Source organism: Aquarana catesbeiana, linkage group LG05 (genome assembly GCF_042186555.1).
Source record: "Aquarana catesbeiana isolate 2022-GZ linkage group LG05, ASM4218655v1, whole genome shotgun sequence".
In the NCBI taxonomy this organism is placed as follows: domain Eukaryota; kingdom Metazoa; phylum Chordata; class Amphibia; order Anura; family Ranidae; genus Aquarana; species Aquarana catesbeiana.
The window spans coordinates 234685909-234712934 of NC_133328.1; the positions used below are offsets into that span (position 1 = coordinate 234685909).

Here is a 27026-nt window from a genome sequence, read left to right on the forward strand (position 1 = left end):
TTGGAAATTCCGACCATGTGTGGGCTCCATCTGACTTTTTCCATTGGATTTTCCGACACACAAAGTTTGAGAGCAGGCTATAAAATTTTCCGACAACAAAATCCGATTGCGTCAATTCCGACCGAGTGTGAACAATTCCTACGCACAAAGTGCCACGCATGCTCAGAATAAATTCCGAGTTGGAACTGCTCGGTCTGGTAATATTAGCGTTCTCAATGGATATAGCACTTTCGTCACGGTGCAATGTTTGAAATTGTTTAATGCAGCGCACTCTCTTCTTCTTTATAATGCGAGAAGAATGAAGTTGTTTTGCTGCTCATACTCACACAGACTTCTCACAAACTTCTTTCTTTAATATTTTTCGTGATTTCATCACTATATTTTGATTTGTCACATCTGACTAAAAAATGTCAAACTTTTTTTGTTTTGTTTTTTGGTTTGTATTTTGTTCAAGCCTGATCTTGTGTTTTTTATTTTTTTTTTTTTAACTCCAGAATAGTTTTGGGTGTGTTTTGTGAGTCAAGTTACCACCACACCATTATTATCTTGTATTATTTAATCTCAAGGAGATTGCTTAGTGTTGGTGTCTCTTGTTCATTTCACATTGTAGTTTTGAAAAGTACCTGCCTCCTCACAAACCAACTGTCCTTTTTGAAGGAAAACACACATAGGCGAGTATAATAAATCAAATAACAAATTTATTAAGGGCCCATAACCAAGGAAAGAGGGAGGCAACGCTGGAGAAACAGCAGAAATTGGCGAAGCCTTTGGCCCCCAGGGCACACATCAATTATTTTACAGCAAAATTGGTGGCCTGAGGAGTCCTTATCTAAGGGAGTTCAATCTGGTCCAGAAGTCCTAGAGATCATGAACAGCAGCAGATGACACGTATGTCCCCAGGCTGTGGTCATACAAGAGCCTGCATCTTTTGTCAAACCAGACTGAACCCAGGTCATCACTCTCTGGTCTTCCTTCCACGCTTCCTTCCATGCTGTGTCTGTGGTGGTGGAGTTGTGGCAGGAGGAGGAGGAGAAGGAGGAGGATGGTACAACTCACACAGGTGGGTATTGGGTGTGATTTCGCCCCTCACCCCCTTAGTTAAGGTTTTATAAAGAATGTCCTCACACATGAGGCGTTGGCCCTCCTGCATGTCCTTCAGTTTTGTGGCAGCCATGCAGTCAAAGGCCTCTTCATGAGTGGGGAAGGCTCTCAGGGATGCAGAAGCCTCCTGAATCAGCCTGAGCACTGAATCCTGCACGTTACTCCCCTTCCTGGGTCTTTTGTTTGGAAGGGGAAGGGGAGAGACCTGCGATTCTGTCAGGCTCCTACTTGGCCCAGCCTTCTCCTGGCTGCCACTTAGCCCGCCTCCTCCTGGCTGCCACTTACCCCCGCCTCCTCCTGGCTGCCACATTCCACAGGCTCCTCCTGTGTGCCACATTCCACAGCCTCCTCCTGGCTGAGGTCTTCCTGTGTAGGAAAAGGGACATAGTTTTAGTTTTTTCTTCATCAATCACACACAATTTTCACGTCCTGACTGTTGCAAATTGAATGTTAAGAAATATGACAGACTATCATTCTGAGCCCAGCATTTTTCATTCTTGTCCCAATTATTTTTGCCCACTACTGTCTATTGATATGTAAAACCCTTTATTAAATCAGCAATTAGTGATCAATAATAACATCTAGCAAACATCATTTATTTCTTGACCAGAAATCTGTAGAACAATGCTATACCTGGCTCCAGCTGGGCTCCTCCACTTCTTCCTGGCTGGAAGTCCCAGGCTGGACATCGGAAGCCTCAGCTGAGGTGGAAGATAGGGTGGAAGGAAGAGTGGAAGGAAGAGTGGAGAGGGATTCCCTGACTTCAGTCTGGTCTGACAGAAATCGCAGTCTCTCATAGTACCACAGCCTGCGGACATAAACATCATCTGCTGCAGCTCCAGATATCGGGGAATCCGTGACTTTCTTGCGCTCCCTAAGATAAGTGCTCCTCAGGCCACCAATTTTGGCTTTTAAATAGGGGATGGTTGCCGTGGGGACCACCGGCTTCACCAACTCCAGCAGTTTCTCCAGCGCTGCCTGCCTCTTTTGTTTATTGTTGTATTGGGGGTGTTTGATCTGCCACAGACAGGGCAGCTCCCTGTATTTGTCTATGAACAGGGGGAGGAAGTTGTGGTTATTGAAGCCATCCATTTTATCTGCAATACACAAGACAAACCCTAATGTCAGGCTAAAGTCTCCTAATCTTGTCACAATACAGGCCTCAATCTAGAATCAGTATAGGCCCAAGTTTAAATGTTACCTTCGTTATTACGATCGGCGCTTCCAAAACTCCTTCCTCCGCTCACAGATCGTACTCGCGTGTTACGCTTTATATACACTACGCATGCGTGAAACTCTGCCCGCCCCTGAGGTTCTTTCTAGCCTATTCCCTGCCCTTTCTTGTTTGGCGCAGTGGGGGAAGAGCACATGGGGGAGACACAGCAGGTGCGTGCTAATTACAGTAACGAGGAGGAGGAGGAGGAAAGCCTGGAGCCAGAAACGTCCCAATCCTAGAGGAGATTTAAGGCCTCAAATATGTCCTTTGGGGAGATGTTGGAGATGGTCGACATCCTGAAGAGGACCAACTATGATGGGAAGTATGGACTTCACCCCAACCCCAATGTCAGAAAGGCCAAGATCATGGCGAAAGTAGTCAAGAGTCTGCAGAAGAATTTTGGGGTACGACGATCGAAAGATCAACTCAGGAAGCGGTGGTCGGACCTCAAATTAAGGGAGCACGAGCAGTACAGAAGGATCAGGAGAGTACTGCAAAAAAGTAAGTAGTTGTGATGTGTTCCTATTCTTTATTTTTCGAACGTTCGTGCTGCTCCACGTGTTTTTCTTAACTGTTCTGCAGTTTAAAATGGCAACTTTCATTGTTTCATTAGTCAACTTGTTCATGGGCACATTATTCGTTCGTAGGAAACATTGTTCGTTCGGCATAGAAAACACAATGTTTTGGACATATGCATTTGAATACATTTTTGCTAGCCTACTTCTCGTCAAATAATTTTGGTGTCTAGATGGGTTGGTAACTAGAATGAAATGCAAACTAGATTCTGTGTAAGGAGAGGACACTCAGCAGCTGTTTACACATCTGGACACTGGAGCACTAGTGTGGGACACCAGACCATCCTTTTTATTAGGGGTCCACACAGGTGCTCCAGTGTATACTATAGGGGTGTCTCCATCTGTGAAGCTTCTACAAAACAGGTAAGTATTCAAGCTTGACAAAGGAAAAAAATATTTCTTCATCTTGCAACTCTGCCAAAACAGACAATTGTACCCCACTTCCAAGCAACGTTTCATATTCCTATTTCTGTCATAAAATATCTGTGTGCTAAGTATACCTATTTTTTTTTTACATAGGGGAGAAAAGACTCGGAGGACACCACTCATCCGAGGACACCACAGACCCCCCACCTCATGAGGAAGTGGAAATCCCCCAAAGTCAACAGGAGGAGGAGGAGGAAGACATAATCAAAATAGTCACCACAACAGGTGAGTGTCTGCGACCACGGGCTCAGGTAAGAGATGTATGCCTGCATATTTATAATACATGGTGTGGTTTTTTTTCTATATTTTTAGGTGTTCGTGATGTTGCGGATGAAGGTTATTTCACCAGTGAGAGTGCCCAGATCCTGATCGGGGAGATCATGGGGTGTAATAGGGACTTGGAAAACATCCAGAAAAACATCAATGATGTTAAAAACAAAATGAAGAACATCATTGATAGGTTTAGGGCGAGTTTAAAACCCCTCAAAATCCCTAATGTAGCTGGCATTTTTTCCCCAAAAAATTGTTGCACTTTTTTTACATAGTGTCAAAAAGCCAAATTTTGAAGAGGCACACAGTGTGTCAACATGTGCTATCTGCCATCACGGGAGATCAATGTATACGTTTTGTGGGTGAAACACCTTCCTCAATAATAAAGTAGCTGATAGAAAGGGGTTGCACTCACAAAACACGTCCCTTGATCCCCCGTGATGGCAGTTAGTACATGTTGACATTCGCCAATTTGTGTACATCTTCAAAATTTGTCTTTTCCAGGGGTGACTTCACCCCATCTGAACGCAATATCAAACACAGTTTATAAATACTCATGTCTGATATTTCCTTCAATTTCTAACAAAGTTGAACTTTGTAAGTTCCAGATTTGTGTATTTCTTGTTGGTTTTAAACAAGCCTGTTTTACCTTAAATGGACATTTCTACTTTTATTAATGTGACCCAAACAATTTTTATACAACAAACATGTTGGTTTGTTTTAAAAACCTTTGATAAATGCACATGTGATTGTGCTTGTATTATTAAAAGATTGTTAATCAAGAATGTGTGGATTCTTCTTTCAATGCTCCAAAAATGTTTTGGTGGTAAAATTGTTAGTTGTATGTATGGGTGTAAGAAATAGGTGGAACCGGCTGGCCATTATTCCAAATGTGTTCTCCACCACTCTTCTGGCTCTGGCCAGCCGGTAATTAAAAACCCTCTGGTTCGGGGTGAGGGTCCTCATAGGAAATGGCCACATAAGATGGTCCCCCAGCACAAATGCTTCATCCACAATGAAGACAAATGGGAGTCCTTCCACATTGTCTTCTGGAGGTGGCAAGTCCAAGCTGCCATTCTGGAGACGCCTGTAGAACTTCGTCTGGGCGATGACTCCACCATCCGACATCCGGCCATTCTTCCCCACGTCCACATACAGGAACTCATAAGTAGCTGACACCACTGCCAACATCACAATGCTATTGAACTCTTTGTAGTTGTAATAGTATGACCCCGAGGTGGGTGGTGGGATGATGTGGACGTGTTTCCCATCAATTGCCCCTCCGCAGTTAGGAAAGTCCCACCGCTAGGCAAAGTGGGAGGCCACAGTCTGCCATTCCTGTGGGTTGGAAGGAAACTGTGGAGTCAAACAAGAAAATAAAATTAATCATTTTTCACATAAACATGGAAAGCAGATTAGACACAAACATTCTTGGCCAACATCAGTATTACATTTATTTTAAGGAGTATTTAAAGACAAAGGTATAAGGTCCACCTATCAGATCCCCCCCCCCCCATGGGCCATTTTGTGATTTTACGAGGGGGGGAGATGTTTTGGACAGGTCACCCTCTACACTTCATTGAGAGATGAATGCCTAAATAATGTGGATTACTTTGGCCAGCCTCTCCTTACTTACACTATTGGCAGCCCACTGGACAAGGTAAGAAGTGTCATAATGCAAAGATATAAATACACACTGTACACATTTGGGCACATTTTTACATTCTGTTATTACCTATCAAGATAATAATAGGATACAAAAACTTCAAACAGTACCATTTAAAAGTATTCAGGCAGGCTCTTGCACTACATGCTTTGTGGAATTCGTCCATAAATATGACCACAAAAGAGGTGGGTATAGTGTGTATGGGTTTGGCAAAGTCAGCAGATAGAGGAATGGTATCAGCTGAGTTAGCAATTGGGGGTAGGGAGGGTTCCAAATGATTTTGGGACCCCAAAAAAAAAAACCTCTGGCACTCTGCCAGAATTTCAAGCACACACCACAATTTTGAACATTTTAGGGGGTTTTTAAGGTAAAGCACTACTATGGAGCTGACAAAATACATTGTTAAGTGACTACACGAGGTGAATATAGGGCCAGGAGAGCATGCTGGGGAGGTAAGTGAAGGCAAATATGTATGAAGGACAAAAATAAAAATTACATAAAAATTCAGCATGCATGAGGACAAAGGGGACTTTCACAGCATATTACAATCATGGTAATTAGGGAATGATGAAAGAAATACAATATATCGTCAAACATTAAATACAATAAAATGTGATATTAAAGGATAAAAATCTTACCTTCATATACTCCTTCTGCAGGTCCTGGATGATGGCAGAACAGGTCTCTGGGATAATGATCCCCAGAGCCTGGGGGGAGATGCCTGTCGAGAACTTAAGGTCCTGCAGGCTTCTCCCCATCGCCAAGTACCGCAGGGTGGCGACTAGCCTTTGCTCCGAAGTGATGGTTTGCCTCATGCAGGTATCCTGCCTGCTGATATAGGGGGTCAGCAAAGCCAACAAACGGTGAAATACGGGGTCTGTCATCCGGAGAAAGTTCCTGAAATCATCAGGATTATTCTCATGGATCTCACGGAGCAAAGGCATGTGACACAACTGGTCAAGCTGGAGCAACCAATTCTTGGTCCATGAACTCCTCCTCGCCCTGTTCATGGACTGGACTTGTGTCTTGGTAAGGACCCCAACACCAAGCCCCCACACAGCACGAAATCTACGAGTATACGCAACATGGCTAGAAAACAGTGGGCTGCTCAGAACGAAGTAACAGAACACACTGAACAACAGCAAGGCCTGTGAAGAGCGACCTGAAAATCAGTAACAAATGAACAAGAACACAATGACAAGTCAATTGTACTTGCTGCACGCAATGAAGAACAGATACAAACCCACAAACACAAACTGAACAGCAGAAAACGATCTGAAAGCCACGAGTCTGAAAAAGCGTGAATTGTCTCTCACCAAACTTTTACTAACACGAGATTAGCAAAAGGAGCCCAAAGGGTGCCGAGCTTGGTTCTGAACTGCCCTTTTATAGTCTCATCATACGTGGCAATCGGAAATTCCGACAACTTTGTACGACCATGTGTATGCAAGACAAGTTTGAGCCAACATCCGTCGGAAAAAATCCATGGATTTTGTTGTCAGAATGTCCAATCAATGTCCGATCATATGTACGGGGCATAACAGTGGGGAATGAGCTGATGGAAATGGTAAAATTTTAAGTAGCTGGAGGCGTCATAGGCTTCCCTGAAGAGATGAGCTTTCAGGGAAGCCTAAGGGCAGCCCAAATAGGAGATAGCCGGATAGACTGAGGTAGTGCATTCCAGAGGATGGGAGAGGCTCTAGAGAAGAGAGCTTAAAAGCAGGAGGTCTTGGGAGGAATAGAAAGAATGGTTTGGGTGATATTTGGAGACAAGATTGGTGATGCAGCTCGGGGCAGATTTGTGGATGGCTTTGGATTTGAATAGAATTAGCTGGGCAATCGGAAGCCAGTGGAGGGATTGGCAGAGAGGGGTGGTAGACACAGAGTGGTTGATAAAGTAGATCAGTCTAGCAGCAGCGTTTATGATAGACTGAATAGGGGATAGCCTATGGAGATGTAGGCCTATGAGAAGGGAGTTGCAATAGTCAAGGTGAGAGATAACAAGGGAGTGAATGAGTAGAGAATTTTAGAGATGGTACAGAGGTAAAATATACAAGTTTTTGACAGCAATTGGATTTAGGTTCAAATGGACAGGTTACAGCCTATGATTACACTTAGTACCCTGGCATGAGGGGAAGGTTGCATTATCGATCTTAAAGTGGTTGTACACCCTGCGATGCCCATTATGCCCATTATGCTTTACTTTTGCAGGAAAATAAAGAGGAAGTAAAACTCACCAGGCTTTACTTCCTCTTTAATGGACAAGTCATGGAGGAGTGCATGGGCAGGGGGGAATATTACAAGCAGTATTTTAGAAGATACTAACATAACATTGTATTAGGAGATTCTGCTCTGCTCTCACTTCAGTGAGTTGTTCCCACCATCAGGTGGTGGGTCTTTGTTTTTTTGCACTCATTAGATGCAAACTTAAACACTCTTTAAATTCAAATAAAAAGAACACAATGCATACATTAAATAGCCATGATATTAATGGACGTAATATTTTTCGAAGTTTATGTACTAAAAATCGCATTGAACACATGAAAATCCACAAGTTTATTTTGTGTATGGTCTATGTATTTTTGTGGTGCATAGAGTTATGTTACAGGTCTGTGAATAAGTGCTGTTTTTTATTCTGTATATACTATATTTTGTTGTAACTGTTACAAATGGCATCCTGAAGAGGATAGTGACTATAAAGTTTTAAATTACTTGTCAGCCACAAAGAGGTCTGAGGTCATTTGATGCATCTGACTATTGAAAAAGAAAATGCATGTTCAGTATGCAACAAGATGAAGCTGAGCAGCCAATAGTGGATTGCCAGTCAGGAATTGGGATCAAAGATGAGTGTGAGGATACATGGGACTCCTGACTGAAATCCCTAGAGAGTAATGCAAGATGCATGGCTGCATGGAGAGAAGCTATGTGTTAATATGAAATACTGGGATTTAATCCAGTGTAACAAGGTGTTTCAGGTAACTGAGAGTCTATGTGCTTTTTGCTATCATTGCAACATTTTATTAGACTTTTGGACAGATGCATCAAAGTTTGCAGTAATTAGTGTGATGCAATCTTGTATATGTTTATTTTAAATAAAGTTTGGTGACTTTAATGCACTACAGCTTTCTGTTTGGTGTCTCTGGTATATACTGTATTTAAGATTAAATAAAAATTATAGTTAACCACTTACCAATACATTTTAGTTTCATGTGGTAATTTTTGCTATACGCAATAGTCCGTATCTTGATATTGATCACCTACCTAGTATAAGTGCATGTACTGTTTTGGCTTCCAAAATGTCTTGCTATTACTTCAGGAAAGCTGTTTGAATGACTAGAGTCAGTGCTGTTGAGTATAAAAAAAAAACAACATGCTAAATTACATTCCTTAATTTTGCTGTATATTTTCAGTGATCAAAACAAATTATAGAACAAAATGTTTTGGAAACAGTAATATGTAAATGGTACATTGGTTAAAATAAACAAAATAGGTGCAGATAATATACGATAAGGTTTTGTATGTGTACTGTATGTAAATCCACTTTAAATTTATTCAACATTTCTGGGTGGTTTCCAGTTGAAGCTACGTGACATTACGTTGCGAAGCGCGTAGACGTAACTGTGGTGCATGGACGCCGCTCCAGTGATTCCCCGAGCATCCCAGGAAGCAGTGAAGCGGAGAAGCCTCCTACCAAATGTCTCCACCCACACGGCCAAAGCTGTCACGAGTAAAGCTACTAGTTGTCGCAGGACCCCACCGCGGCACGGCCGATTCACATTCAGACAGCGGGTGGATATCCAGGACGTTAGCTCTATTGGCGCCAACCTACCTACCCCCTACAGACAGACAGAAAGGTGATAAGCCCGCTATAGCTCCGAAGCGCCCACTCTCATACCAGGAAGGAAGGCGGTAACGTTACACTGCAACATTTATACATACTTCATTGTATTTCTACATGGGAACGTTGCTAGTTTGTAACTGAGTGCCTTGGGGATCGGATCAGATCCCGTGACAGTTTGCTTTGATGGACATGCAATTAGGGCATACATAGTGTTGATGAAGACCAAATAGCTATATGGCATAACACCATTTTGAACTTATTCTGGTATAAACAACCTGTCCAACAACTACTGTCACTTTGGCACAGCCTGACAAATCACTGACTATATCCACGCCTACGGTCATGTGAACATCATTGCAACAGGAGCCTTACTTTTGGATCTTTTATCCCTAAGATGTGCCTTTACAACATGCAAATAGTGTGACTTTGCACAACCCTAGCATGTCCTAGAAGGACTCCCAGTTAGCGCCATCTGTCATTTTAAACATGATTCATCCTCCATGGCCCTATGTTTCATGATGTTATCTCACTAGTCAGATTCAGCTTCACTGCTCCCCCAGGGGGCCACACATGCATAGTCACCCCTGTATATTTTTTCATTTATATTGTTTAACTACATTCATTGGCGTCAAGCCATTGGGGTTTCTATGTATGTGTGGATCACTGTAGGCGCCTGCACTGCATGTTTTCTTTGTTTGTTATTTAATGTGTACGGTCTGTTTTGTTAGTCTTTGTCAGTTTATCTGTTGTATCGGTGCACCATCTGTGATTGGTTCTCCTGGTGCACCACATTATGGTTGGGGACGGAGGACCAAGGATCTCTGGCTTCCATTGAGAAGCAATATGTTTTTTTATATATCATGTGGTTTTGGTAAATTAATAAAATTTGGCATTGTTTTTTACCCACTCCTTTCTCATTGCCCTCTCTGACCATTAGTAGCCATCTTTATCCCTGGGTTACCCACTCTGGTGTTTTTTCCAGGGACAGTTTCAATATTTGTTAAAAGATAGCTTCATGTTTAACAAAAAGGCTTTATTTTTCATCCTTCTGTCATCCCCATCAAACAAAGTCAGCATTGCTTGAAAAAGGTTTCACAACATGGTAAGGAGAGCAGAACCAACTTTTATGTTTCCCCGATGATTTCATATCTTATGGTAATGTTGATTGCCATAAAGCAAGCATTTACTTAGTGATGGAAATTAGAAAGGAGCAATGATCTGGTAAGACCATTTACATAATTGAAACTGTAACACTAAACTGACACTATACGCTTACCTGAAAAACAAAGCTTGTTCATTAGAATATAGGTCAGAAGACAGTTTAAGTGGTGGATGATCAAAAGAAAGTGGCTTCAAATTAAACATGCCCATTGCCATTGTAACAAAGAGAATAGGTAACACCAAGTTAGCCAAAGATCCTTTCCAATCTCGTCTTGTGTGGTGAAAATTATAAATTAGCGAGGCACTTATTTGTAATAGGTAAAGTTGGATTCTTTGCATATTCTTCTTACTCTTCACAGTGTAATTGCAATTATTATTTTCATCTAATGGGAAGAAAAATATGTTTTCATTTTTTCAACCATAATTCATAACTACATACTTTAACTAGGTGTAATTTTTTTTTCCATAAAATTCAGGCTCCATTATTAAACTCCACCAGTTTTGGTACTCAGAAGACAAAACCAACTAGCCATAGATATGGCCACTTTTTTTCCCAAGACCACAAAAAACTGTTGGTTTAAATCTCTGAAAATATTCTTATACCCTCCTTTAATAAGCATAACCATGCATGCCATTGACTATAAAAAGTGTTTTTTTTTCTATTACTGGTTTGGTACTATGGTCTCAGGAAAACTTTTCACAACCTAAACATAATAAGGATAGACATTCCTTTTTACCTACACATCTGTATAAAAAAGCATTTCCTATCCTTACATTCTTTGCTCTATGTACAGCCCTTAAAAGACATTTTTCAATTACTAATCTTTATATTGACCTTTGCTATGTATATTTTAATAGTAACATGAAGCTTGAGTCAAGTTTTACAAGCAAGCATGATTCTTTTAATGTTTAATTTACATGAAATGTCAAAATCTCTTTCAGTCTAGTTACTTGACTTAATTCTTATGATCTGTTTAAAGTGGAACTTAATGCTAATAAATAAAAATGAGGGAACAGGCAGGATTTTTAATGCAGAAGAGACATGCTTTGTGTATCCCCATTGGCTTGTGACATCATCTGGGATAGACGAGAAGAGAGGAGGAGCCGCCGGGGAGCGAGCAGCGCTGCGTGGCATGAGAGAGAACTTACTACAGACAGAAGCTTCCTGCGCTGCCTACTCTGCATACTGGCTAGTAAGATCTCATGATGTGCCCTGATGATGTGCCCCCAGATGTGCTCTATAATGTGCCCCATCATGTGCCCCATCATGTGCCCTGATGTGCCCCATCATGTGCCCTGATGTGCTATGTGCCCCATGCCTTGTGCCCTGATGTGCCCCATACCCTGATGTGCTATGTGCCCTGATGTGCTATGTGTCCTAATGTGCTATGTGCCCCATAATGTGCCATGTGTCCTGGTGTGCCATGTGCCCTGATGTGCCATGTGCCCTGATGTGCCCCATGCCCTGATGTGCCCCGTGCCCTGATGTGCCATGTGCCATAATGTGCCCTGATGTGCCACGTGCCCTGATGTGCCCCGATGTGCCATGTGCCCTGATGTGCCCCGTGCTCTGATGTGCTATGTGCCATGTGCCCTGATGTGCAATGTGCCCTGATGTGCTATGTGCCCTGATATGCCCTGTGCCCTGATGTGCTATGTGCCCCATAATGTGCCCGATGTGCCCCATAATGTGCCTGATGTGCCCTGATGTGCCATAATGTGCCCTGATGTGCCCCAAGCCCTGATGTGCCCCGAGCCCTGATGTGCCCCGATGTGCCCCATGCCATGATATGCAATGATGTGCTATGTGCCCTGTGCCCTGATGTGCCCCATGCCCTGATGTGCCCCAATGTCCTATGCCCTGATGTGCCCCATGACCTGATGTGCCCCGATGTCCTATGCCCTGATGTTCCCCAATGACCTGATGTGCCCTGTGCCCTGATGTGCTGTGCCCCAATGTCCTATGCCCTGATGTGCCCCATGACCTGATGTGCCTTGTGCCCTGATGTGCCCCATGCCCTGATGTGCTGTGCCCTGATGTCCTATGCCCTGATGTGCCTTGTGCCCTGATGTGCCCCTGTATTCTCCCGATGTCCGGTACCATGATGTCCTGTACCCTGATGTACTGTGCCCTGACGTACCCTGATGTGTTGTGCCCTGTACCCTGATGTGTTGTGCCCTGATGTACTTTGACCTGTGCCCTGATTGTCTTTACCCTGATGTGCTGTACCCTGATGTGCTGGGCTCTGTACCCTGATGTCCTGTACCCTGATGTGTTGTGCCCTGATGTGCCCTGTACGCTTATGTGCTGGGCTCTGTACCCTGATGTGGCCTGGTGTGTTGTACCCTCATGTGTTGTACCCTGATGTGCCTTGTGCCCTGATGTACCGTACCCTGGTGTGTTGTATCCTGATGTGTTGTACCCTGATGTGCCTTGTGCCCTGATGTACTGGGCTCTGTACCCTGATGTGCTGTGCCCTGATGTATCGTACCCTGATGTGTTGTGCCCTGGGCCGGTCTGGATGAAGTCCAGGGTCACATTTTTGTCCCAGTCCAGCCCTGGTGGTGAGGGTAATGTAGGAAGGCCTAGATAGTTGGGTATTCTATAATTGGGAGGACTGAGAGAAGCATTTGTCACCAGAATCACCTCAATCAAGTGGGGTGCTGTCTCACTGGCAAATTAATGGTGCGGGGGGGGGGCTGTTCATGATCGTGCTGTCTTGATTACTGTTGGGTCCAATGACAGAATACATGATGGAGGATACTTAAGAATAAAGTTAAAGTGCTAGGCTGCAGGTTAAAGAGAATACCCTCCAAGGTTATATTCTTTGCAAGGTGGATATGGAATGGAGGGTGAATAAAATGAAGATGAGGGGAGGGCTTTGGCAGGCATTAAAGAGATTCCCATGTTACAAACAACCCTTGGCAATTACAGTACTATTTTTATTATGAAAGAATATAGAAAATACAAGTGCAAAATACAATTGATTATAGTGTTTGTTCACCAACGGCAGAGGTCACTCAAGCATGAAGAGAACTATGACTCAATTATTATTCTTGAATAGGGGTTAAAAGTGCTCCGCTAGCAGGCGAATAGCTCTGCTAAAACAGCAGTAAAGCGCCGCTAAAACTAGCGGCGCTTTACCGCTAATGCTGCCCACGATGATCATCTTATAGCGGGACCTGGGCATTACAGAAGAATAAATGGGCATGTGGTGGATGGGGTGGGTGAACCAGTAGGCATGTCCTTCATTTTTTTATTATTATTTTTTAAGCCCCATGTTAAGGATGAGTCTCATAAACTATTTGAACTCCTCCAATATCAGACGTTTCCACTCATATGGATGGGCATAGGATGAACTGGGGTTGCTATCAATATACTGTTGGGCAAATAGATTTGTCTGGTCCACAATAAATTGGAGTAAAGTGTTGGGCAAAAATAAATGTAAAAAATTAATTTCCGAAAAATGTTCAGTATTAGCCTGCACACCTGACTGTGCGGTGAAAGGGGGAGGCTTGCTGATCCTGGGTTGGAAGGCAGACATATTGGGTTGGCAAGAGCAGCTGGGAGGTATGTATGGGCCCTGATTCTTGGGGGATGTGACACTCCAGTGCAGTTACTTGGGGATGTGACACTCCAGTGCTGGTACTTGGGGGATGTGATACTCCAGCATGCTACTGGGCTTCTCATCTCGGAGTCTATTGCCGTTGGCGTTTGCTAAATGACCATTTGGGTGTGTGACGCTGCTGGTGGCTGCCTGATTTTCAGATAGCCGTACCCTTTTAGGAGGGACCCTTTCTCCCTCCAATTTGGTTGCAGATCCACTTGTTTCAACGGGTTCATACACTGAATCGGAATCTGACTGAGAACTCCCCGCTGCTCTCATTAGTCATGCTAAGGATCTCCTCACTGATGTAAACTTTTTTGGATATGGCTGGGACTGGTAGACCGCTGATGGTGGCTGTGTGACGAGTTCTTTGGTAAAGGGCAGCTTTAGGAAGGGTACTCTGGTAATGGTGGCTGTGTGACGGGTACTCTGCTGATGGTTGCTGTGTGATGGGTACTCTGGTGATGAGCGGCTGTATGAGGGGTACTCTGGTGATGAGCGGCTGTATGAGGGGTATTCTGGTGAAGGGCGGCAGTACTGATTGGCGATGTGCAACAGGTGCATTGCTGATGGTCACTGATGGGCAACAGGTACACTGCTGATGGTCACTGATGGGCGACAGGTACACTGCTGAAGAGTGACAGGTGCACTTTATGGGCACTGATGGGTGACAGGTGCACTTTATGGGCACTTATGGGTGACAGGTGCACTTTATGGGCACTGATGGGTGACAGGTGCACTGGGGGGTGGGGGCGACAGTAACACTGCTGATAGGAACTGATGAGCTCTGTAACACTGCTGATAGGCGACGTGACAGGTTCTCTTTGTTTGGTGCTTGGGGCAGTACACTGACAAGACACAGATCGATAACTCACTGATCCCTGGCTCACCTGTGTGTGAGGAGAGGAGAGCCGGTAACAGCCAGTTACTGCTCTATGTTTACATTTGTGATCGTCTGTGAATGGGCATAGCCGATCACAAGGTAAAGAGCCACTGTCACTGGCTGTTTACCACAATCGGTGACATGCCATCTCTGAGGGATATGCCGACACCAAATCATATGATGTTGTCCCAGAACAAGAGTGGTCCCCCCGGTGATAGTTTAACTTCTCTGGTCAATAAAATACTTGAGAGTTTAACAAAAAAACAAAAACATATAGAATCGTTTTTCAACATGGATTCACAAAAGGCTGAATTTGTTAAACGAATATTATTTATTTTTGTAAGGAAGTAAGCAAAAACATAGGAGTGGATGTGGATATAGTTTACTTGAAAAAGTGTTCAACACAGTTTCCCACACAGCACTAATATGTAACTTATAAACTAACTTCACTTTTTGTAACAATATAATAAATGCACCCATATGTGCAATAAAAAAGTGTATTATATTCTTTGCAAATGAGTATGCAAAACATTGCAACCACAGCCAGTGGATCACCCTGAATATGGGTGTAACATGTAACATGGTATAAAAGGTGAAGTTAGCCATTCAAGTCTAATGCCTCGTCCACACGGTCGGATTTTCCGACCGAAAATGTGTGGTAGGACCTTGTTGTCGGAAATTCCGACCGTGTGTAGACTCCATCACACATTTTCCATCAGATTTTCCAACACACAAAGTTTGAGAGCAGGCTATAAAATTTTCCGACAACAAAATCCATTGTCGGAATTTCCGATCATGTGTACACAAATCCGACGCAAAAAGTGCCACGCATGCTCAGAATAAATAAAGAGATGAAAGCTATTGGCTACTGCCCAGTTTATAGTCCCGACATACGTGTTTTAAGTCACCGCGTTCAGAATGATCGGATTTTCCGACAACTTTGTGTGACCGTGTGTAAGAAAGGCAAGTTTGAGCCAACATCCGTCGGAAAAAATCCTAGGATTTTGTTGTCGGAATGTCCGATCAATGTCCGACCGCGTGTACGGGGCATATAGGCTTGGAAAAGTTTGCTTGTAAATGTATACAAAACTGTCTAAATTACTGTATTCAGACAGGAGTGAATAATAATTCACACTCTGAATGGTATAAGGTTATTAGTGGTGAATTCCAAGGTTCACTGTGAAGGTCCCTTACTTTTTTCCTTGTCAAAAGAAGTTTATTGAGTATACAATGTTATAAAGATACATAAAGTAAGTTTACAAGGATCTATAAAGTAAGCTCATTGTTTTACAGTAGGGTTTATATAGGTAAATATCATGAAATTTCAAATATTAAACATTGGGTTCACGTAAACCTAAATTAAAGATATATATCATTTCCTTAGTTACTTTTGTAGGTATTTAAATGATTTATACCTACTATACATATTGTTTACAAGTAGAGTGTATATAGGTTAAATAAATTCTGATAATGAGCTTTAATCATAAGGTGGAGAAAAGGAAAGAGAAAGAAGAAAAAGGGTTGAAAGGTAGAGGTATGGTCCACAAGGTTGTCCCGCTCGTCAGGGTCCACAAGGTTGTCCCGCTCGTCAGTTTATTATTCTTTTTAGTTCTCTTTGAAGCCTTAGAATGGGTGTCTCTGTAAGTCATTTAATCTGTTACCATGGCAACAGGACAGAGTCATTGAAGTTTGACAGGAACTGTTGTTTTATCCAAGGATGCCAAAGTTTTTCAAATTTTGGAATTTGATTTTGATCGATGGCTACCATCTTAGCATGGGACATTGTATTATTCATTCTGTGAATTGTTTCTGCTAGTACCAATGTAGGAGATTTCCATGCCTTGGCCACTGTTTGTTTTGCAGCCGTTATTAGTTGGATCATAAGTTTGAATTGAGAGAGTGTTAACCATTCCGGTTTTAGATTAAGTAAAGTTAAATATGGATCTGGTTGTATTATTTTTTTAAATATTTTAGATGCAATCACGAAGACTTCCTTCCAGAAGGTTTGGATTACTGGGCACGTCCACCATATGTGTAAATATGTGCCTATTTCTGGGCATCCTCGAAAACAAAGAGCTGAGGTATTAGGTGAATATTTTGCCACTCTAGCGGGTACAAGGTACCAGCGAGTTAGGACTTTATAATTTGTCTCCAGTGCTAAGATGTTGGGTGAAGATGACTTAGATGTGAGCCATATGTTAGACCAGTCCGTGTCTTCTAAAGTTCGTCCCAGGTCCTCCTCCCACCTCTGAACGTAAGAGGGTCTATTAAGATTTGCTACTCCATATAATTGATTATAAAGTGATGAAATTGTACCTTTAGCAAATGGATCTTTTGTACAGATTGATTCAAAAATGGATAATTGGGATAATGGTGTATCCCCCTTTAGGAATGGTGTATAGAAATTTTTGATTTGGAGATATCTAAATATCTCAGAGTTTGGTAGATCATATTTTTCTCTAAGTGATGGGAATGAAAGGAATGATTTAGATGCTATGAAGTCATTTAGTGTCTGAATGCCTGATGTTGTCCAAGCTTTAAAAGAATTTGGGTAGATCCATGCTGGATAAAAGGCCGGATTTCTGATAAAAGAAAGGAGAGGATTGTGTGGAGATTGTAACTGATATTTGGTTTTTAGTTTATCCCAGAGAGATAAGAAGTGTTTAGTTATGGGATTATGAATTTTAAAGCGGTCTTTAGGATCAAGCCATAATAAATTTGATATTAATAGAGGGTCATTTTCTGAAGCCTCTATAAATACCCATAATGGCATTTCCTGTTTTGCATGGTATTTGGACAGACTGGCCAAATGTGCTGCTCTGTAGTAGTTAGTAAAATTAGGGTATCCCAGGCCTCCTTTATTTTTGGGAAGATGTAGTGTTTGTATAGGTATACGTGGTTTAGAAGAGCCCCATATAAACGAAGTTGCTCTTTTTTGTACTATTCTCAAAAAATAGGAAGGAATTGGAATAGGGAGGACTCTGAATAGATAAAGCAATTTGGGTAGAATAGTCATTTTGATTGCATTAATCTTCCCTATCCAGGATAAAGGAAGTTGCGACCATTGTTTTATTAGATTTGTGATCTGTCTTAATACAGGAGGATAATTGGTTGAGAATAAGTCAGAATGAGATGCTGTTAAATGAATTCCAAGATATGGGATTGATTTTTCTGCCCATGTGAATGGGAGTGCAGCCCTAGCCGGGATCAATTCCATGTTTGTGAGTGAAATATTAAGCACTAGGCATTTCTTAGGATTAATCATAAGGCCGGATAGGGCTGCAAATCCATCAAGAGCTGGTATTAAGTTAGGACCAGAGACCTGTGGTGATGATAGAAAAAGTAATATATCGTCTGCAAATATACATAATTTGTGTGTAATACCTCCTACTTCAATGCCAGTTATAGTTTGGTTTGTTCTGATGTATTGGGCCATGGGTTCGAGTATAAGGGCAAATAATAAGGGAGATAATGGGCAACCCTGTCGGGTACCTCTTTCGATATTAAAGGCTTCAGATTTGTATCCAGCATATTTTATATAGGCTTTGGGTTTATTATATAATGCTTTGATCCATGTTAAAAAGTGGGGTCCAAAACCCCATTTTTGTAATGAATATTGCATATATTGCCAGGATACTGTGTCAAATGCCCTCTTAATATCGAGAGATAGAAAACATAAAAGGATTTTCCGTTTTTTAGCAATATGTGCCAATAACACTGCCCTGCGTATATTATCGCCTGCCTGTCTATTTGGCATGAAGCCTACTTGATCTCTATGTATTAATTTTCCTATAATGCTATTGAGGCGTTTTGCTATTATTTTTGCTAATAATTTAATATCGAGGTTTAACAGAGAGATAGGCCGATAATTCACACAGGAAGTATCATCAGAAAGGGGTTTTGGGATCATACAAACAATTGCCATTAGTGTTTCTTGCCGAAAAGAATGTCCATCTAGAAGTTTGTTAAAAGTTTCAGTGAGAATGGGAGAGAGTATTTCTGAGAATGTTTTATAGTATAAAGCCGAGTAGCCGTCTGGGCCTGGTCTTTTGTTAAGTTTTAGGTCTTTTATGGCGTTAGCAACTTCATCTATAGTTATAGGCTCATCCAAACTGCTTTTTTGATTCTGAGATAACTCGGGTAAGGTTATTTTTGAGAAGAAGGATTCAGCCTCTGTAGGATTAAATTCATTGTTTGTCTTGTATAAAGTTGCGAGATGTGAGTGAAATTTATGGACTATTTTAACTGGATTACAAGTGTAAACATTTTTTGATAATTTCAAACGTATTGGTTTGAAAGATTTGTTAGTTGAATTTAATGCCCGAGCCAAATATGTACCTGGTTTGTTTGTATTCATGTAGAAATTGTGTTTGGAGCGTTTGAGGGATTTATCAACTGACTCAGTGAGAAATAGATCGTATTCCAATCTAGATTTTTCCAGATGAGATTTTGTACTCTGAGATGGATTATCTTGAAATGATATGTAGGCTGCATTAAAATTGAGTTCTAGTTTTTTTGCTAGATTTTTGCGTTCCCGTTTAAATAGTGCCATTTGTCTTTGTATTGTACCACGCAAGACAGGCTTATGAGCTTCCCACAGTGTTATTGGGGAGATGTCTGTTGTATTATTAATTGATATGTATTCCTTTAAAGCTTGTTCAATGGCCATCTGATGTAGTGGGTGTTTGAGCATTATATCCGGTAAGTACCACGTTGGGTCATGCGCTTTTGGTATGGCTGAGGCTATAGTAGTGTATACTGCATTATGGTCAGACCACGGAATAGGAATTATTTCTGATGCAATAATTTCTGGTATCATTCCTATTTTTAGAAAAATATGATCTATTCTGGTGAAGGTTTGATGAGGGTGCGAGAAATAAGTGAATTTCTTTTTCATTGGGTTACTTTCTCTCCATGAATCTACCAGATTGTATTTGGAAAGAAGTTGAGAAAAAGGTAATCTAGAGGTTATTTTGGATGGTGTAAAAGGTGATTTATCTAGAAATGGGAGGAGGACCTGGTTCGAATCCCCACACATTATCACTGTTCCTATTTTGTGTGTATTAATCACTTGTAATATATGTGAGAGGAATGGTGTAGGTTGTTTGTTAGGAGCGTAGTAGGAAATCACCGTGATTGCTGTATCCATTATATAACCCATGAGTATCAGGTATCTACCTTCTGGGTCTTTAATTTCTGATGATAAGGTGAATGGTGTGGATCGGTGAAATGCAATTAGAGTTCCCCTTTGCTTGGTACAGGCAGAAGCCGTGTAAATTTGTTGATAAAAAGGAGAAATATATTTTGGAGTAGAATCTTTGGTGAAGTGTGTTTCTTGGAGGCATACTATGTGAGCCTTCTTGTTATGGAAAGTACGGAAGGCTTTGGTCCTTTTCTGAGGGACATTTATTCCCTGAACATTCAGGGAAAGTATATTCAGTGGTGCCATGGCAATAGATCAAATAGTTTTGACTTACTTTTTGTTATGCAGAGCTGACTGCGCAGATCAACCTGTGTGGACTGAAGAGATGAATAGATAGAAAAGAAACCAGTGAATTCTGGAGTAAAGAGTAAACAAAAAACATATGAGATTAGATGATACATTGTATAAATTATTTTTTGCAAGTAATCACAATTTACCCGTGAAAGAGAATAAATATCTCTCTCAGGGGAATAAGTGCCTTCGTCACACTCCCACATAATATGGTTGGGAGAATGAGGAGGGCTAATGGGGGAACACGGATCTTCCGCTTACAGGAGAGAAGTGCTATGTCAAAAGACATCAAAATGATGTTTCATTAATTGGAGTGCAGAATATAGTTTTTGTTGAAATTATTTATTCCAGGGTGGTTGTATATGGTTAGTCTTGCTCTAGGCTAAATAATTCAGTTAGAAAGGTACTGTTAATAACTTTGGTATTGATGAAGATAGTTAGAATTATTTTGGGATTTTAACCCTTTTAGAGTAAACAATTACATATTTTATTCATATGCAACTGTTTAGATATGTTAACTCATAAAATTGAGGTTGTATTGCTTCAGATTAAAATAAACAAAAACATAATTCTAGGAACTATTACAAGGTAATAATATATTTGTTTTAAGAAAAGAAAGAAAAAGCTTCCATTACTTCTGGATTATTGAACATATTTGTCCTAAAACGTAATAAATCTATTGTTATTACCTGATAATATATAACTGAACATGAATTTCCTTATTTCACTTATATATTCTAAGGCTATATGAATCAGAAGTAATAAGAAATATAACTGGAATGTAATGATCCCACACAGTGTGTGACTATCAGAATGCAGTTACATTCAGTTATAAATATAGGTTTTTTATAGAGAACCATCTCTTAGTATAATAAATGAAGAGATATCAGGAATTAGGATGTCAGTCCATTGAATCTTCTTGGTCCATGGATGATGTGGCATAACGGCCTCTTTTGTGAGAATGATGATTCCCATTTTGTTCTGAAATTTTCTGGGTGCTGCCTGAAGGTGAAGATGATGTAATTCTTCTGCGTGTGGGAGTGTTGCTGCTTGTGGGTTCTGTCAGATTTAATTTTAAAAGGGTTTGTTGTAGTTCATCTGCTGATCTGCTTCTGTAAATTGTACCTTGGTAGTTAAATCTGACTGAAAAGGGGAAGCCCCATTGATACATAATGTTGTGGCTTTGCAGTTCCATTAGTTGGGGTTTCATGGATCGTCTTTTAGTAATAGTAAGTTGGGATAGGTCAGCAAAAATTTGATAATTGTGTCCTTGAAAATTAAGTTCCTTTTTTTCTCTTGCAGCAATTAGTATTTGTTCTTTCGTTCTGTAATAATGAAATTTTGTGATTATATCACGTGGGGGTCCATCTTTCTTTTTGGCTGTGAGGGCTCTGTGTACTCTGTCCAGTTCTAAACGTTCAATAGGGATATCTGGCTTTAGTTCTTGTAATAGAGCAGTAATAGTAGATTGCAGGTCTGTCACAGTTTCAGGTATTCCCCTTATGCGCAAGTTTGAACGTCTGGCTCTATTTTCGTAATCTTCGAGCTTAGTTTGAAGTATTAAATTCTCTTTTTTTAATTGTTCCAATTCTGTTATATTTTCTTGGGTTGTAATTTCAATTTCATCCATTTTTATTTCTAAGGCTGCGGTGCGGTTTCCCAGCTCTCTTATTTCTTTGGTTAGGCTTTTTGTTATTTGGTCTGAGGTTTGTTTTAAAGCCTTATGAAGCATCTTTTCAAATTGTAATAATATTACTGGGAATACTGAGGAGGCTTGTGGAGAAGTTTGTGAGAGGATTTGTTCTGTATCTGACTCAAATGGAGAGTCTTGCTGTGACATTTTCTGTCTGTGAGAGCGCCCTGATGCTGTATCTTGTGAGGTGACTGGAGCTGCTTCAGCTGCAGTGAGTGCCTGTGAGCTCTTTGTGAGGTGATTTTTATTTCTGCCACGGTTTCCTCCCAGTGCCATATTTCCTGCCCAAACTTTCACAGTTTGTTCCCTGGGGCAAAAAGTTTCAAATGGATACCTTTTGAGCCTGCAGGCTCCGCTTTGTCCTTCTCTTCTCTCCTCAGCGGTGTGGAGCTCTAACAATGCATGTCTGCTCTGCTAGGCTCCGCCTCCTGCCTCCGGTCCCTTACTTTTTAACCTATTTATGAAATATATAGCTTTTGGAATTAAAAGTATAAGTTCTATGTTTGCAGATAACACCAAGCTTTGTAGTGGAATGACATCCTTATAGGGTGTCTCCATCTTATAAGCAGACATACAAACATACAAATGTCCTGGATCCTAATGTCCTATTGTAAACTGTCCTAATGTGTGGGGACATCGCACCAAACCCCGGCCCTGCCACACCCAATTCCCACCCTCAAAATTGGCTGTCTACCTCCTCCAACAGTAGTCATAACTCCCACCTTCTCATCCCAATTCCCCTGATTCCACAAGTCGGTCCCCCTCTTTCATGTGCCCTCTGGAATGCCCGCTCGGTCTTCAACAAACTAGCTTCTGTCAATGACCTTTTCCTCTCCAAATCCCTTAATCTATTTGCTATTACCGAAACCTGGCTCCAGGAATCCGACACTACCTCTCCAGCTGCCCTGTCCCACAGTGGCCTCCTCTGGACTCACTCCTTCTCCCTGCACTTTCGAAGTGCATTGCATTAGTCTTTCTCTCCAGCTTGTCTGAGGGTTGCAGTAATTTATCGGCCTTCTGGACCAGTGTCATGCTTTCTGGATGACTTCTCTGCATGGCTACCCTACTTTCTCTCCTCTGAAGTACCTGCCATCATCCTAGGTGACTTTAACATTCCAATGAATGTTAATACTGCAACCACTTCTCAACTGCTCAACCTAAGCTCCTATTTTAACCTAACACAATGGACACAAACCATCACTCACTCCAACGGCAATACTCTCGACCTCGTATTCTCCCATCGCTGCACTTCCTGCAACCTCTCTAACACCCCCTTTCCTCTCTCTGATCACATCCTTATCCATTCCACACTCTCCTTGTATCCTACCTCCCATGCTGCCAACCCACAAACCACTACTCGCAGAAACCTTCACAACCTCAACCCTTCCCTTCTTCATCCTGCTACTGATGGCCTTTACGACAAAATTGCACCCCTGTCCTGCCCAGACCTAACCACTTCCATCTACAACGCTGTTATCCTCCCTAGATGTACTTGCTCATCTTTCTACATGCAGAACCAGGCCCCATCTGCCACAACCCTGGCAAACAGACGACAACAGAAGTCTCAAGAGACGCAGCTCTTCAGCGAGCATGGTGCAAATCTAAGTCCCTGCAAGACTTTACCCTCTACAAATCTGCCCTTCTCAAATATAACTCCTGCTAAACAAACCTACTACAACACTCTCATCAAAACCCTCTCATCCAAACCTTGTCAACTCTTTTCTACCCTTAATTCCTTGCTTCACCCCCCACTGCCCCCACCCACCAACTTGCTTACCGCTCAACAGATTGCCAACCATTTCAAAAGCAAAATCAACACCATTCACAAGGAGATATCCAGCATTCAGCTTCCTCCCCTACCCAACACATCAGGTCCAACACAACACTCAATACTCTTCTCCAGTTACAACGATGAGGTTGATAAACTCCCCTCCATGGCCCACCTCACCACCTGTCCCCTGGACCCTGTCCCTCACAATTACTGCGACCACCTTCCCACTCTATCCTAAACTCCCTAACCCACATCTTCAACCTCTCCCTCTCCTCCGGCACCTTTCCTTCCCTGCTCAAACATGCACTGGTTACCCCCATACTTAATAAACTCTCACTAGACCCCACCTGTTTGAATAACTTAAGACCCATCTCCCTGCTCCCATTTGCCTCCAAGCTCATCGAACGTCTTGTCCATAACCAAATGAGTCGCTACCTCACACAACAACCTTCCGACCCCCTACAGTCCGGCTTCCATCTACAACATTCTACTGAAACTGCCCTACTAAAACTCACCAATGACCTACTAACTGCTAAAACCAATGGCCATTACTCCATACTCATACTCTTATGCCCCGTACACACGATAGGACATTGATCGGACATTCCGACAACAAAATCCTAGGATTTTTTCCGACGGATGTTGGCTCAAACTTGTTTTGCGTACACACGGTCGCACAAAGTTGTCGGAATTTCCGATCGCCAACTACGCGGTCACGTACACCACGTACGACGAGACTAGAAAAGGCCAGTTCAGAACCAAGCGCGGCACCCTTCGGGCTCCTTTTGCTAATCTCGTGTTAGTAAAAGTTTGGTGAGAGACGATTCGCACTTTTTCAGACTCGTGGCTTTCAGATCGTTTTCTGCGGTTCAGTTTGTGCTTGTGGGTTTGTATCTGCTCTTCAGTGCGTGCAGTAAGTTTTTATTGGAGTTTTCTGTGCGATCTTGCCCGCTCGTTGCTGTTTTTCAGGTCGCTCTTCACAGGCCTTGCTGTTCTTCAGTGCATTCTGTTACTTCGTTCTGAGCAGCCGACCGTTTTCTAGCCATGTTGCGTACACGTACTCCTCGTAGAGTTCATGCTGTGCGGGGGCTTGGTGTTGGGGTCCTGACCTTGACACAAGTCCAGTCCATGAACAGGGTGGGGAGGAGTTCATGGACCTAGAATTGGTTGCTTCAGCGTGACCAGTTCTCTCATATGCCTTTGCTCTGTGAGATCCATGAGAATAATCCTGATGATTTCAGGAACTTTCTCCGGATGATGGACCCCGTGTTTCACCGTTTGTTGGCTTCGCTGACCCCATATATCAGCAGGCAGGATACTTGCATGAGGCAAGCCATCACTTCGGAGCAGAGGCTCGTCACTACCCTGCGGTACTTGGCAACGGGGAGAAGCCTGCAGGACCTCAAGTTCTCGACAGGCATCTCCCCCCAGGCTCTGGGAATCATTATCCCAGAGACCTGTTCTGCCATCATACAGGTCCTACAGAAGGAGTATATGAATAATATCACATTTTATTGTATTGAATGTTTGCTAATATATTGTATTTCTTTCCTCATTCCCTAATTACCATGATTGGAATATGCTGTGAATGTCCCCTTTGTCCTCATGCATGCTGGATTTTTATGTCCTTCATATATATTTGCCTTCACTTACCTCCCCAGCATGCTCTCCTGCCCCTATATTCACCTCATGTAGTCACTTAACAATGTATTTTATCAGCTCCATAGTAGTGCTTTACCCCAACCCCCGCCTAAAATGTTTTGAAATGTGATTTGTGCTTTAAATTCAGGCAGAGTGCCAGAGGCTTTTTTTTGTGGTGTCCCCAAATCATTTTTATTAACCCTCCCTCCCCCCAACTGCTAAGTCAGCTGGTACCAATTCTCTATCTATCCTCAATCATCTATCTGCTGACTTTTCCAAACCCATACACACTATACCCATCTCTTTTGTGGTCAGATGTATGGATGAATTCCCCAAAGCATGTAGTGCAAGGGCCTGCCTGTATACTTTCAAATGGTACTGTTTAAAGTTTTTCTATCCTATTATTATCTTGCTAGGTAATAGCAGAATGTCCAAATGTGCTCAAATGTGTACAATGTGTATTTATATCTTTGTATTATGACACTTCTTACCTGTCCAGTGGGCTGCCAATAGTGTAACTAAGGAGGGGCTGTTCCAAGTAATACCCTGTATTTAGCCATTCATCTCTCAATGAAGTGAAGAGGGTTACCTGTCCAAGACCCCCCCCCCCCTATAATGTTAGAAATAGCCCATGAGAGGGAGGGGAGGGGGAATATGATAGGTGTACCTTATACTTTGGTGTTGTAAAGTTCCCCTTAATAAATGTTATCTGGATGTTGGCCAAGAATGTTTGTGTCTCTAATCTGCTTTCCATGTTTATGTGCAAAAATACTAATTTTTTTTGCTTTCCTCAACAGTTTCCTTCCACGCCACAGAAATGGCAGACTGTGGCCTCCCACTTTGCCCAGCGGTGGGACTTTCCTAATTGAGGAGGGGCAATTGATGGGAAACACATCCACATCGTCCCACCACCCAACTCGGGGTCATACTATTATAATTACAAGGGGTTCAATAGTATTGTGATGTTGGCGGTGGTGTCGGCTAATTACGACTTCTTGTATGTGGACGTGGGGAAGAATGGCCGGATGTCCGATGGTGGAGTCATCACCCAGATGGAGTTTTACAGGCATCTCCAGAATGGCAGCTTGGACTTGCCACCTCCGGAAGACAATGCGGAAGGACTCCCATTCGTCTTCTTAGCGGATGAAGCATTTGCGCTGGGGGACCATCTTATGCGGCCAATCCCGATGAGGACCCTCACCCCGGAACAGAGGGTTTTTAATTACTGGCTGGCCAGAGCCAGAAGAGTGGTGGAGAACACATTTGGAATCCTGGCCAGCCAGTTCCGCCTATTTCTGACACCCATCCATATGGCAGAGTATAAACTTAATCATATAATCCTGGCATGCTGTATTCTCCATAACTTTTTACGCCAACATTTGGCCAACTATGCTGGCTCAGTTGGGCCTGAGGCCGGAATGATACATGAAACAACACTGACGGCGCTTGAAAGTGGCCGTCCTGGCTTGCCCTCCCTGAGTGCCCGTGATGTCCAGTTACGATACCTGGAGTTCTTTGCGGGTAGGGGGGCCATCAATATGCCAGCAAATTTGTGAAGCCTTTATCAAATAAAAAACCAAAAAAAAGAAAATCTTTGTTGACATTTACTGCTTGTGTTTATTTTAGATGACTCTGACAGAAATGTGGTGAGTCCAGAAAATGGCGTGATTGTGTAACCTT

General features: G+C 42.3%; 1 protein-coding gene and 1 long non-coding RNA gene across 2 annotated transcripts in view; both read right to left on the minus strand.

Moving 5' to 3' along the window:
- Nucleotides 1–8602, minus strand: part of LOC141144690 (uncharacterized) — a 103765-nt gene extending 95163 nt beyond the window's left edge. The window contains exon 1 of the long non-coding RNA XR_012244441.1: nucleotides 8516–8602. This is a non-coding gene — a long non-coding RNA (uncharacterized lncRNA). The remainder of the gene's footprint in view (nucleotides 1–8515) is intronic.
- Nucleotides 8603–10367: 1765 nt separating this feature from the next.
- The window catches only part of LOC141145985 (glucosylceramide transporter ABCA12-like), a 327299-nt gene continuing 310640 nt past the window's right edge, over nucleotides 10368–27026 (minus strand). Inside the window, exon 9 of the mRNA XM_073632770.1 lies at nucleotides 10368–10639. Within this exon, the coding sequence (XP_073488871.1) occupies nucleotides 10368–10639 (272 nt within the window). The remainder of the gene's footprint in view (nucleotides 10640–27026) is intronic.